At 35.3% G+C, this 12,774-nt stretch overlaps 1 protein-coding gene across 3 annotated transcripts in view; it reads left to right on the forward strand.

Annotated features, from left to right (window-relative positions):
- The window catches only part of LOC118018110 (vacuolar protein sorting-associated protein 26A), a 34,242-nt gene that overhangs the window by 10,906 nt on the left and 10,562 nt on the right, over positions 1-12,774 (forward strand). For 2 of the 3 annotated variants that reach the window (XM_035016590.1, XM_035016583.1), the window contains exons 3-5: positions 8,649-8,724; positions 9,862-10,018; positions 10,859-11,023. In XM_035016590.1, coding sequence (XP_034872481.1) covers positions 8,649-8,724; positions 9,862-10,018; positions 10,859-11,023 — 398 coding nt within the window. Of the gene's footprint in view, positions 1-2,637; positions 2,739-8,648; positions 8,725-9,861; positions 10,019-10,858; positions 11,024-12,774 lie in introns of those variants that run through there. The other variant, XM_035016596.1, reaches the window with a different exon arrangement.

The following is a 12,774-nucleotide window of genomic DNA, read 5'->3' on the forward strand; positions in this document are numbered from 1 at the left end:
ATCCCAGGAGCCTGGGTTCATGACCTGAGCCAAAGGCAGACGCTTAACTGACTGAGCCACCCAGGCGCCCACTGTTTTCGACTTTTTGAGGAACCTCCATGCTGTTTTCCAGAGTGGCTGCACCAGCTTCATTCCCACCAACAATGTAGGAGGGTTCCCCTTTCTCCACATCCTCGCCAACATCTGTCATTTCCTGACTTGTTAATTTTAGCCATCCTGACTGGTGTGAGGTGGTATCTCATTGAGATTTTGATTTGTATTTCCCTAATGCCGAGTGATGTTGAGCACTTTTTCACGTGTCTGTTGGCCATTTGGCTGTCTTCTTTGCAGAAATGTCTGTTCATGTCTTCTGCCCATTTCTTGATTGGATTATTTGTTCCTTGGGTGTTGAGTTTGATAAGTTCTTTATAGATTTTGGATACTAGCCCTTTATCTGATATGTCATTTGCAAATATCTTCTCCCATTCTGTCAGTTGTCTTTTGGTTGTGTTGATTGTTTCCTTTGCTGTGCAAAAGCTTTTTATCTTGATGAAGTCCCAGTAGTTCATTTTTGCCCTTGCTTCCCTTGCCTTTGGCGATGTTTCTAGGAAGAAGTTGCTGCGGCTGAGGTTGAAGAGGTTGCTGCCTGCGTTCTCCTTTAGGATTTTGATGGATTCCTGTCTCACATTTAGGTCTTTCATCCATTTTCAATCTATTTTTGTGTGTGGTGTAAGGAAATGGTCCAGTTTCATTTTTCTGCATGTGGTTGTCAAATTTTCCCAACACCGTTTGTTGAAGAGACTGTCTTTTTTCCATTGGACATTCTTTCCTGCTTTGTCGAAGATGAGTTGACCATAGAGTTGAGGGTCCATTGCTGGGCCCTCTATTCTGTTCCATTGATCTATGTGTCTGTTTTTGTGCCAGTACCATGCTGTCTTGATGATGACAGCTTTGTAATAGAGCTTGAAGTCCGGAATTGTGATGCCACCAGCTTTGCTTTTCTTTTTCAATGTTCCTCTGGCTATTTGGGGTCTTTTCTGGTTCCATACAAATTTTAGGATTATTTGTTCCATTTCTTTGAAAAAAGTTGATGGTATTTTGATTGGGATTTCTGCCTACTTTTTAATTGGATTGTTTGTTTTCTTGTTGAGTTTTTTTTTTTTTTTTTTTTTAAGATTTTATTTATTTATTCATGAGAGACAGAGAGACAGAGGCAGAGGGAGAAGCAGGCTCCCCGCGGAGCAGGGAGCCCGGATGCGGGACTTGATCCCAGGACCCTGGGATCATGACCTGAGCCGAAGGCAGACGCTTAACCGACTGAGCCACCCAGGCGTCCCTTCTTGTTGAGTTTTAAGAGCTCTTTGTATGTTTTGGGTAACAGTCCTTTACCAGATGTGTCTTCTGCAAATATTTTTTCTTAGTCTATGGCTTTTCTTCTCATGGTATCATTCTCTTGGTTGTTACATGGTATTAATTTTGATTTCCCTGACATCCGTTGAAGTTGAGCAACCTTTCATAGACTTATTGGCCATTTTATATCTTTTATGAAGTGCCTATTCAAGTTTTTGGGGGGTGAGGAGAGCTCGTTTTTCTACTCAGTTGACTTTTTTTCTTATTGGTGTATAATAGTTTTTTGTGTGTTCTTGATAAGAGGCTTTTATGCTTCTCAGTGTAGGGTCCTTTGTATATGTGTTGTAAATATTTTCTCTCACTTTCTGGTGTGACTTTGCACTGTCTTACTGGTGTCTTGATGAATAGTTCTTAATTCTGAACTGGGTGGCTCAGTCGGTTAAGCGTCTGCCTTCAGCTCAGGTCATGATCCCAGAGTCCTGGGATCGAGCCCCGCATCGGGCTCCCTGCTTGGCGGGAAGCCTGCTTCTCCCTCTCCCACTCCCCCTGCTTGTGTTCCCTCTCTCGCTGTGTCTCTCTCTGTGAAATAAATAAATAAAATCTTTAAAAAAAAAAAAAGTTCTTAATTTTAATACAGGGTAAATGTTATGTTTCCTTTCTGTTAGTGTGTTTTGTATCCTATTTAAGAAATCTTTGCCTACCTTATGGGCATGAAGATATTCTCCTGTTATCTTTCTCCTGTAATTTTTTTTATTTTACACTTCACATTTAGATCCTCAGTTTGCTTGGAGTTGCTTTTGTGTTTGCGACCTAGGAGTTAAGGCTAGTTTTTTTTTTTTTTTTTTTTTTATACTTCCCTGTGTGGATATCTCATGAACCCAGAACATTTATCCTTTCCTTCACTGCACTGCAGTATCACCTTTGTCATAAACAGAGGTTGTGTGTTCTGTTCCATTAGTTTATTTGCAATATTTACTTTCTTTTCAAAAAAAAAAAAAGCCTATTGAGTATAATTCATATACCAAGAAATTCACCCTTATATTAAAATGTACAAGTCAGTGTTTTTACTTTGTGCAGCCATCACCACTAATCCCATAACATTTCATCACCCCAAAAGAAACACCATACCATTAGCATTTGCTTCCTTAGTGCCATAGACTGAATATTTGTGCCTTCATAAAATTTGTGTGTTGAAACCTAATCCTCAGTGTGATGGTATTTGGAGATTGGGACCTTTGGGACATGATTAGGTCATGAGGACAGAGCCCTCAAGAATGGGATTAGTGCTCTTATCTCCCTTACCTTCAGCCATGTAAGAACACAGTGAACATAGCCATCTGTGAACCAGAAAGAGAGCTCTCACCACATCTGCTGGCACACTGATCTTCAACTTCCCAGCCTCCTGAACTGTGAGCAGTAAATTTCTGTTGTTTATAAGCCACCCTGTATACAGTATTTTGTGACAGCAACCTGAATGAACTGAGACACCTAGCAACCACTAATCTACAAATCTGATTTCTTTCTGTATGGATTGGCCTATTCTGGACATTTTATATAAATGGAATCATACAATATATAGCCTTTTCTGTCTGGCTCCTTTCACTTAGCGGATGCTTTAAAGGTTCATTCCTTTCAAAAAAATTGGTAAAAAATATATATAATAAAATTTGCCATTTTAACCATTTTTAAGTGTACAGTTCAGTGGCATTAATTACATTCACAAGGTTGTACAACCATCACCACTATTTCCAAAATTTATGCATCACGCCACACAGAAACTTTGTCCCCGTTAAACAGTAACTACCCATTTCCTTTTTCTCCCAGTCCCTGGGTACCTCTGGTCCACTTTGTTTTTCTGTAAATTTGACTGTTCTAGTTATTTCTTAAAGGTGGTCATATAAGGGGCGCCTGGGTGGCTTAGTCGTTAAGCGTCTGCCTTTGGCTCAGGTCATGATCCCGGGGTCCTGGGATGGAGCCCCGCATCGGGCTCCCTGCTCCTCGGGAAGCCTGCTTCTCCCTCTCCTACTCCCCCTGCTTGTGTTCCCTCTCTCACTGTGTCTCTGTCAAATAAATAAATAAAATCTTAAAAAAAAAAAAAAGAAAGAAAAGGTGGTCATATAAGATTTGTCCTTTTGTGGCTGACTTATTTCCTTTAGCATAATGTTTTCAAGGTTTGTTCATATAGTATGTATCAAACCATCTTTTCTTATGATTAACTAATATTCCAATATATATCCATGTGGAATATGGATATACCACATTTCCTTTATCTGTTCATCAGTTGCAGACGGTTGGGTTTCTACTTTTTGACTATTATTAATAATGCTGTACACTTGTGTTTAAAACACAAAACATTTTAAAAACATTTTAAAATGTTTTTGTGTGAATATATGTTTTCATTTCTCTTGGGTGTATATGTAGGAGTGGAATTGCTGGGTCATATGTTAACTTTGTGTTTAACTTTTAGAGGAACCGCCAGTCTTATCTAAAGCAGCTGCACTATTTTACATTCTTTCCAGCAATGTATGCGGGTTCCAGTTTCTTCAGTTTCTTGGCAGCACTTAATATATATATTTTTATTATATATATATATAATATATATAATAAAAATATATATTTTTTATTATGGCCATTTTAGTGGGTGTGAAGTGGTATCTCATTATGGTTTTGGTTTGCATTTCCCTAACGACTAATACTGAGCACCTTTTCACGTGCTTATTGCTAGAGAAATCTTTGGAGAAAAGTCTGTTCATATCCTTTGACCTTTTTTTATTTGGTTGTCTTTTTATTGTGAGTTGCAAGAGTTCTTTATATATGCTGGATACAAGTCCATTATCAGTTATATTTCACAAACATTTTCTCCTGTTCTCTGAATTGCCTTCACTTTTCTTTCTTTCTTTCTTTCTTTTCTGGGTTTTTTTTTTTTTGGGGTTTTTTTTTTTGGTCTTCACTTTCTTGATGGTGTCTTTGAAGCACTAAAGGTTTAAATTTTGATGAAGTCCCAATTTATCTATTTTTTTGTTTGGTTGCTCATGCATTGGTGTTATCTAAGAAACCATTGTCCGTCCAAAGCAGTGAAGATTTACACCTCTGTTTTCTTCTGAGAATTTTGTAATTGTGCCTCTTACATTTAAGTCTTTGATCCATTTCAAGTTTGTATATGGCGTGAGGTAGGGATCCAACTTCATTCTTTTGTATGTTGATATTCAGTTGTTTCAGCACTGTTGTTAAAAAGAATATTCATTCCCCATTGAATTGTTTGGGGACTCTTGTAGCATATACATTTTAAAGTTAAAATTAATTGCTATGTGCTAAAAGTTTTTTGGAGAGTTTTTGAGGCATTTTTTTTTTTTTTTTTAGATTTTATTTATTCATTTGAGAGAGAGAGGGAGAGAGCATGAGCAGGAGGAGGGGCCAAGGGAGAGGGAGAAGCAGACTCACCCCCTGAACAGGGAGCCTGACGCAGGGCTTGATCCCAGGACCCTGGGATCATGACCTGAGCCAAAGGCAGACACTTAACCAGCTGAGCCACCCAGGTGCCCCATTTTTGAAGCATTTCTTAAGACAAGTGGGACTATGTAGATTATTACAAGATAAATAGAGAAATTCTTAAAATGTACTTACTCAGATCTTTTTAATCCTTGGGTAGAATATTTACTGCTTTGGTTCATGTTCAAGTGACAATTCTTCCTTAAGTCTGGAACATTGGACTGTATCCTAAATTTTTTATGATATATATTTGAGCTAGGTTTCCTCTTTTTGAAATATAGCTTGTATCACTATTTACCTTCTGAATAGTTTTGAGAGAGTCTTACTGATTGCATGTTTAATTATTGAGGCACAATAGTTGTGAAAAATTTGATAGTCATTGGGTATAGTTTTGGTGGGTTCATAAGGTATAATTCCTTAAGATTCTTTAAGATTGGTCAGTGATAAGTAAATTATCTTGAAGTGGTGTTGCCAATGCCAAGCTACCTATAATGAACCCTCTATGCCTTGTTACAAAAGTGAACAAAGGTATATGTTTATTCTGAGATTGTAGGGCTTTATAGTTTAATTCTTTAAAAAAAGAATATTATCACAGTATCTTTCATCAATATGAATATGAGCCACATTCTTCTGGTAGCAGTTGGAAATTAATTTTGGATAACCACAGTATTCAGCAACAATAAAGTGCAGATATCTCAGTAATTCACTGTAAGTGATACTATAAATGGTGTGTAGTACATTGATGGATGTATGTCTTAAACACAGTGTAGATGAATTTTACTCCTTACACAGGTCCTGAAGACAGCATTATTTGAGACATCCACAGAATATTAGATGCTGAAGAATGAGTTTGAGATTGGCTTGTTAGAGCAGTGAATATGTTTATATACAGTTTCCCTATGTTTTGTTTTCATGGCCTTTTAAAGAGGTGTATACATTGTCTCACATTTCTCAAATTACTTATAGTAAAGGGAAAAAATAGTAACTTTAAATTGGAGAAACCTGGTAGATCACCTTGATTAAGTGATCAAAGTTAAAATCACCACTTGGCATCATGTACTTTGTAATAAGATACACTGAGAAGGACACAACTTAATTTCTGTGGTATTCTTGCCAAAAATGCATAAGCTGAGTCTAACTGTGATAAAACATCAAACAGACCCAAATTGAGGGCTGTTCTACAAAATAAGTGACCTGTATTAAAAAACATCAAGGTCAAGAAAGGCAATGACTGGGGCACATGGGTGGCTCAGTTGGTTAAGCGTCCAATTCTTGATTGTGGCTCAGGTCATGATCTCTGGATCCTGAGATTCAGGATTCAGTCCCATGTTGGGCTCGGTGCTGAGCCTGGAGATTCTCTTCCTCTGCCCCTCCCCACCTGCTTGCGCATGTGCTCTCAAAAAAAAAAAAGGCAATGACTGAGGAATTTTGAGATTAAAGGAGACTAAAGAGACATAACTAAATGTAATGTGATCCTGGATTGGAGCCTGGATAGGAGGAAAAAAGGGTGTAAAGTACATTATTGGGACAGTTGTTGGAATATGAATATAATATATGGAGTTATAAGTTTCCTGATTTTGATATTTGCACTGTGATTAAAAGATTATTTTCTTAGGTACACATGAAGTGTTTATGGGTAGAGGAGAATGATGTCTCCAAATTATTCTCAACTGTGAAAAAAAAATTGTATGTGTATGCATAGACTTCTATATAGAGAGAGAGAGAAGATGATAAATCATATGGGACAAAATATAAACATGATGAATCTGAATAAAGGTTATGTGGGATTTCCTTGTGCTGTTCTTGGAACTATTTTATGTTTGAAATTATAATAAAAGTTACAAAAGTGTAAGAGTTAGTATTAAAATTCTTTAACTCAGTTCACATAATTTCATTTATGTTTCTATGCTCCCTTGCAGAACAGCTTTTAAATAAAAATGCTTAATTATGCCTTCCAACCCTGGGATCCTTCAGATTCCAGAATATCTTGCATTAGGCTTAAAAGCAGTTGTTTTTTTGTTTTTTTTTTAAGATTTTATTTATTTATTTGAGAGAGAGAGAGAATGAGAGACAGAGAGCATGAAAGGGAAGAGGGTCAGAGGGAGAAGCAGACCCCCAGCTGAGCAGGGAGCCCGATGTGGGACTCGATCCCGGGACTCCAGGATCATGGCCTGAGCCGAAGGCAGTTGCTTAACCAACTGAGCCACCCAAGCGCCCCAAAAGCAGTTGTGTTTTGACATCAGTGGGAGACCAAGGACAATTTCAGAGTTTAGGCAATTTGGTAGAAAAATGGAATAACTTTAAATTTCTACCTTAATAGTATGGTTTCAAAGTGTTTTTTGAAGAACTGTAAATTTAAAAATATCAGACACAGCCATGTTTCGATGAAGACATTCCCCAAATCTGTTGCCAGATAGACATTTTAAGAAGTATTCTGTTTTTATGTGCTTTATTAGTGTGAATTAGAGAATAGCTCTAATTACTGCCTGGCTTGTGAAATAGCTGGGAGTTAGGCTTGTATTATTTGTGGTTCAAACCTAAAATTCAACTTGTTAGTGTATGTGAAGCCTCTAATATACTTTTTTCCTTTAAAATAAGTATTTTTCTGACTTAGAAAGTATTATTTGCCCATTGTAAAAAAACAAAACCTTGAAAACTTTGTACAAAGAAGAAAACAAAATTACTCATAATTATACATTCCAGAAGTAACTGCTTTAAGAGTATTTCTTTTGTGTAATTTAAAAAATATATAATTGGCATTATGCTTATATACAATTTGACCATGCTTCCTTCATGTAACATGTCATGCACATCTTCCCACATCATTAAAAATTCTTTGATCTTATTATTTTTAAACGTTAATAATATTCCATCATATGATGTACCACAATTTATTTAATTATTTGCTTCTTTCTTTGAGATATTAATTTGGAAGGCAAGTAACTAACTCATTCTGGTTACAGTATGGAAGATAAAGAAAAGTGAATATTTTAGGTAATACAGTTTACAAACAGAAGTAATTGGATCTGTTTTTATTGGCCCTTGATCACTGTTATCTTTTGAGAAGCATTAGTTAAAAAAGCTTTTAAGAGTCATGTTAACAATATTTTTTTATAGTAAAGAATAAATCTGAAAGTATGCTTTTTTGTATGTTAGCTAATCCTTAAACATTTGGAAAAGTTTTTTTAATATGTATGTACTTTATAGATATTTTGTCAAATTAAAAAATTGATAAAATTAAGGCTTCCATTTGGCAGATGTAAATTTAGGATTTCAAGGTTATATATTTTACTTCAAAAATATGTAAGATAAATCATACAAATACAAAATTTCAGTCTTTAGACATTCTGTTTTTAGAGTGAGTAGCAGATTCAGGGGAATAAACATTGCTTTTAAAGTTAGGAATTATAATAATATATTTTTGGTTACAAAGAGCTAAAGTGATCTTTTAGGTAAATTCTTGAAATTAGTGATTACCTTACATTAAAATGCTATTGTGTAGAATTGTTTAACTATTTGACCAGAAAACACATTTGATTAGTTGCAAATTTTCCCTTTTTTTGATTTGAGTCTTTATAGTTCTCCAACTTAGAAAGGATTCCTTCCTAACAAAGCAGGTGCTTTTAAGTGTATGTATAAGTGATTGTATATTGAGTAAGTTATACCTTCTCTGGTGCTGTAAAGTCATAATGATCTAGGTATGTGGTGGTGTCTCAAACTTCAGAAATGAATACCTGAAATACTTATATATTGCATTCATCTGGAAGGAATCTATTAGTAGGCCCACTCAAAGGATTGTTAACATCTTTTATAATTTCATGTTTTGGCAGGTAAACCTAGCCTTTAAGCAACCTGGAAAGAGGCTAGAGCACCAAGGAATTAGAATTGAATTTGTAGGTCAAATTGGTGAGTTTTAAAATAGTATTACTTTTTTTTTTTTTTTTAAATGATAACTGAGTTTGAAGAGGGTTGGATTTGGCACTTAAATTCTTGAATTACAAATTAGTTTTGTGGAAGGAAGGAATTGATTTTGCATAATAAAGGAGAGGATTTATTTTATAAACATTAAATCATGTTTCTTTGAATTGTGTTAAATACTTGACTCATCCTGCCTTTGTTATTAAACTTAATTACTAAAAATGAGAGGAGTTATATAAGTTACCAGCCTTGAAAAATAATTCGAGTAAATTAGTTGACTCACTGAAATTTCCATCTGCCTACATTTTTCACCAGCTTTACAATTACCAGTGTCACCTTCATCCTTCACTTTCTAATTACCCATACCATTTGTCTTCCTAACCTAGTGTGTGCCTGTAGCCAGACTCACCTGTCAGAAAATTCCATGGGAAAAGGAAAGGTGTAATTTCTTCTTGATGTAGATCAGCTTGTGTACATTTCCACACATGTATTTCAGAGGCATTCTTGGTTTAGTAGGAGTTAAACTGTATAAATCTTTTGGTATGGCAGATTGAAAAAGAGAAAAGAAAATGGATCTTTCTATTACAGTATACATAGCTAGGTTTTAAATCTAGCTTTCTAAGAGGTACTATACATGTTTAAAGTATCAAAATTGGAATTGGTAGATAGATATCTATTCCAGATGAGATTATACTTGAGGGGCAAGTTATAGTAATTCACTGATAGTTGGTAAGTCTTTTGTATATTATGGTTTTATCAAAGTAATATATTTGCCTAGCTAAAGCAAAACAATAAATGCTTTTTGCCTTGAAGGGAGGAAGTTCAAATAATTCCTGGAAATGTGTCTGTTAAAGCAGCTTCATTTTGGGCAAGCCCTAACTACATTAAAGGAATGAATACATCTTTTATAATAGAAATTTTCACTGTGCTGTGCAGCTGAATTTTTTTTATGCCTAGGTGGAGCATAATGAGGATAATGGAATTTGTATCATAGCTCTAGTATATTAAAGACAAATCCAACTAATTCTTTTGGTAAAAATTATTTGCTTTGGAGGTAGAAGTTTGGGTTTTAATGAAATAGATATTAAATGTAATTGGTCTTTTTTGCTTTTTAAAATTTTGTAGAACTTTTCAATGACAAGAGTAATACTCATGAATTTGTAAACCTAGTGAAAGAACTAGCCTTGCCTGGAGAATTAACTCAGAGCAGAAGTTATGATTTTGAATTTATGCAAGTTGAAAAGCCGTATGAATCTTACATCGGTGCCAATGTCCGCTTGAGGTATGAATATATATTAACAACCTGTAGGTGGTGTCAAAACCAGAAAGTAATGGCTACTATCGAATGTCTTATTAGAATTTCTGATTATAATTCTGGACTGATAGACTTCAGATTTTTAAGAATTCTGCCAAATATTTTGTCTAGCTAATGTTCACCTGAGGTAATAAGAGCCTTCTATCGTAGATTTAGAGACTGCCATCATGAGAAGTTTTATTCATATAATTCCTTTGTATGAATCATCCCCTAGGTACTTCCTTTTGTCTTGTAAACAGAATTACCTCAAAATCCATTAGTTTCCCAGCAAATCTCATTTGGTATATGGTAAGAAGTGATAGATTGGGAGGGAAATCGGAGGGGGAGACGAACCATGAGAGACTATGGACTCTGAGAAGCAAACTGAGGGTTCTAGAGGGGAGGAGGGGTGGGGGGATGGGTTAGCCTGGTGATGAATATTAAAGAGGGCATGTATTGAATGGAGCACTGGGTGTTATACGCAAACAATGAATCATGGAATACTACATCAAAAACTAATGATGTAATATATGGTGATTAACATAACATAATAAAATTTAAAAAAAAAGTGATAGAGATTTCCTCAGGAAGGCATGGCCATAGCACTTCAAATGCATCTAAAAAGTACGTACACTCTTCTTAAAATTACACTTTGTATTTTTTTTTTTTTTTGGTGGTGGGGGCATTTAAAGATTAGAACTCTTTCATGAAGTAAGTTGATCCCAAAGGATCAGTAAGGAGAAAGCTGAGTTGCAGTCAGTGTTTGCTTATTTAAAACACTATAATTTATCATAGGAGATTTAACTTATCTCTCTGTTGGCTTTGTAGGTATTTTCTTAAAGTGACAATAGTAAGAAGACTGACAGATTTGATAAAAGAATATGATCTTATTGTTCACCAGCTTGCCACATATCCTGATGTTAACAACTCCATTAAGATGGAAGTGGGCATTGAAGATTGTCTACACATAGAATTTGAATATAATAAATCAAAGTAAGTACCTTTAACAACAGATAACTTAAATGTTCAGGGAAAATTTAAGAAATAAGCTTTTCGGGTCTTTGTAAATTGGTCACAGTAGGGATAGAATTGACATTAATTTGATGTAAACAGCCCAAAAAAATCTCTGAGCGGAAGGACTATCTTCTTGACTCAGCGTAGGTGTCTTTCATATTCAGTTCCTATTAAGTCTCTGCTTGGTCATTTTTTGTAGAGGATCTTACCATCTCAGAAGGCAACTAATCCCTTCTGTCTGTAAAAATTTTCTTTACTGGGTTGGTATAATTTTAGCCTAGTCATTTCTTTAAAACTAAACAAAAATGCTTTTTCCTGCCTACATAAGCAGTACATTTTCATTATTGAAAATTTTGGCAATGTAGGGGCGCCTGGGTGGCTCAGTTGGTTAAGCGTCTGCCTTCAGCTCACGTCATGATCCCAGAGTCCTGGTATCGAGCCCCGTGTCCAGCTCCCTGATCAGCAGGGAGCCTGCTTCTCCCTCTCCTTTCCACTTGTGTTTTATCTCTGTCTCTCTCTCTCTCTCAAATAAATAAATAAAATCTTAAAAAAATAAAAAAAATTTTGGCAATGTAAAAGATCACATTTTTAATTTTATTATTTTTTATTAATTTTACCACTTTATCACAATAGCTCTTGCATATCTTTTCACAAGAGAGGGAAAGGTATATATTATGTTTATATATGTTGTATTTTTACAGAAACAGGCTCCTGTTTTGTTTATTGTTTAATACCTTTTTAAACTTTATTATGGAAGAATTCAAGCATAGACCAAAGTGTACGAGCAGTACAGTGAATCCTCAAGTAGCCAGCGCCCAGCTCCAGTACTTGTCAGTATACGGTCAGATCTGTTTTATCTGGATCCAGCCCCCACACTCCCAACAGATTATACTGAAGCCAATTCCAGACACAGAATTTTATCCATAAAAATTGTGTATTGTATTAAATATAATACTGTTATATCTAAAAATATTAATAATTTCTTAATATCTGTACATATCCAGTCAATGTTCACATTTCCCTGATTATCTCATAAAATGTCTTTTTTCCCCTACATGGTTTATTCACATCAGTATCCAAACAAGATTTGTTCAAATCCGGGGCATCTGGACACACTGCATTTGGTTGTTTGACTCTTAAATTTCTTTTAATTTATTGTAAGTTTCCCCCCTATTTTTTTCCCCACTAAAGTTTATTTGTTGAAGAAATGGATGTATATTATTCTTTTATCCCCTTCCTGTGTATTCTTCTGTTACATGACTTTTATTAGTTGTCACTCACCAATTTATGTTACTAAAAATGTGATATAAACATGCCTTCAGAGTCTTAAATTATATTGTTAATAAAATTATCAAATTGTTTAGGACCTATAACCTTGTCACTGGAAGCCTCCCTTCAGGCCAGCATAATTACATTGATCAACTCCTGGGATATTATTTTGAGATTCAAACCTAGGAGAAGGTTGAAAAGCCCTCCGGGGATTGTAGTAATTTCCAGATTTATTAGCACGTCATTCCAGAGTAATTGGGAAAGGACTTTGATGACTAGATATCATAGCAACAAACTCAGCCTGTGGAATGTCTCTTTGTGGGTAAGTGCTTTGTTAGCTGCACTACTCTAGCACTTAGAGTAATAAGGACACTAAACTCTTGTGTAGAGTTTTAATGTTTAGAAACATCTTTATACACCAAATAAATATTGCAAGCATAACAATCTTAATTTTCTCTGCT

This window comes from Mirounga leonina, unplaced genomic scaffold (genome assembly GCF_011800145.1).
Source record: "Mirounga leonina isolate KUSES-001 unplaced genomic scaffold, KU_Mleo_1.0 Mir_106, whole genome shotgun sequence".
NCBI classification, from domain to species: domain Eukaryota; kingdom Metazoa; phylum Chordata; class Mammalia; order Carnivora; family Phocidae; genus Mirounga; species Mirounga leonina.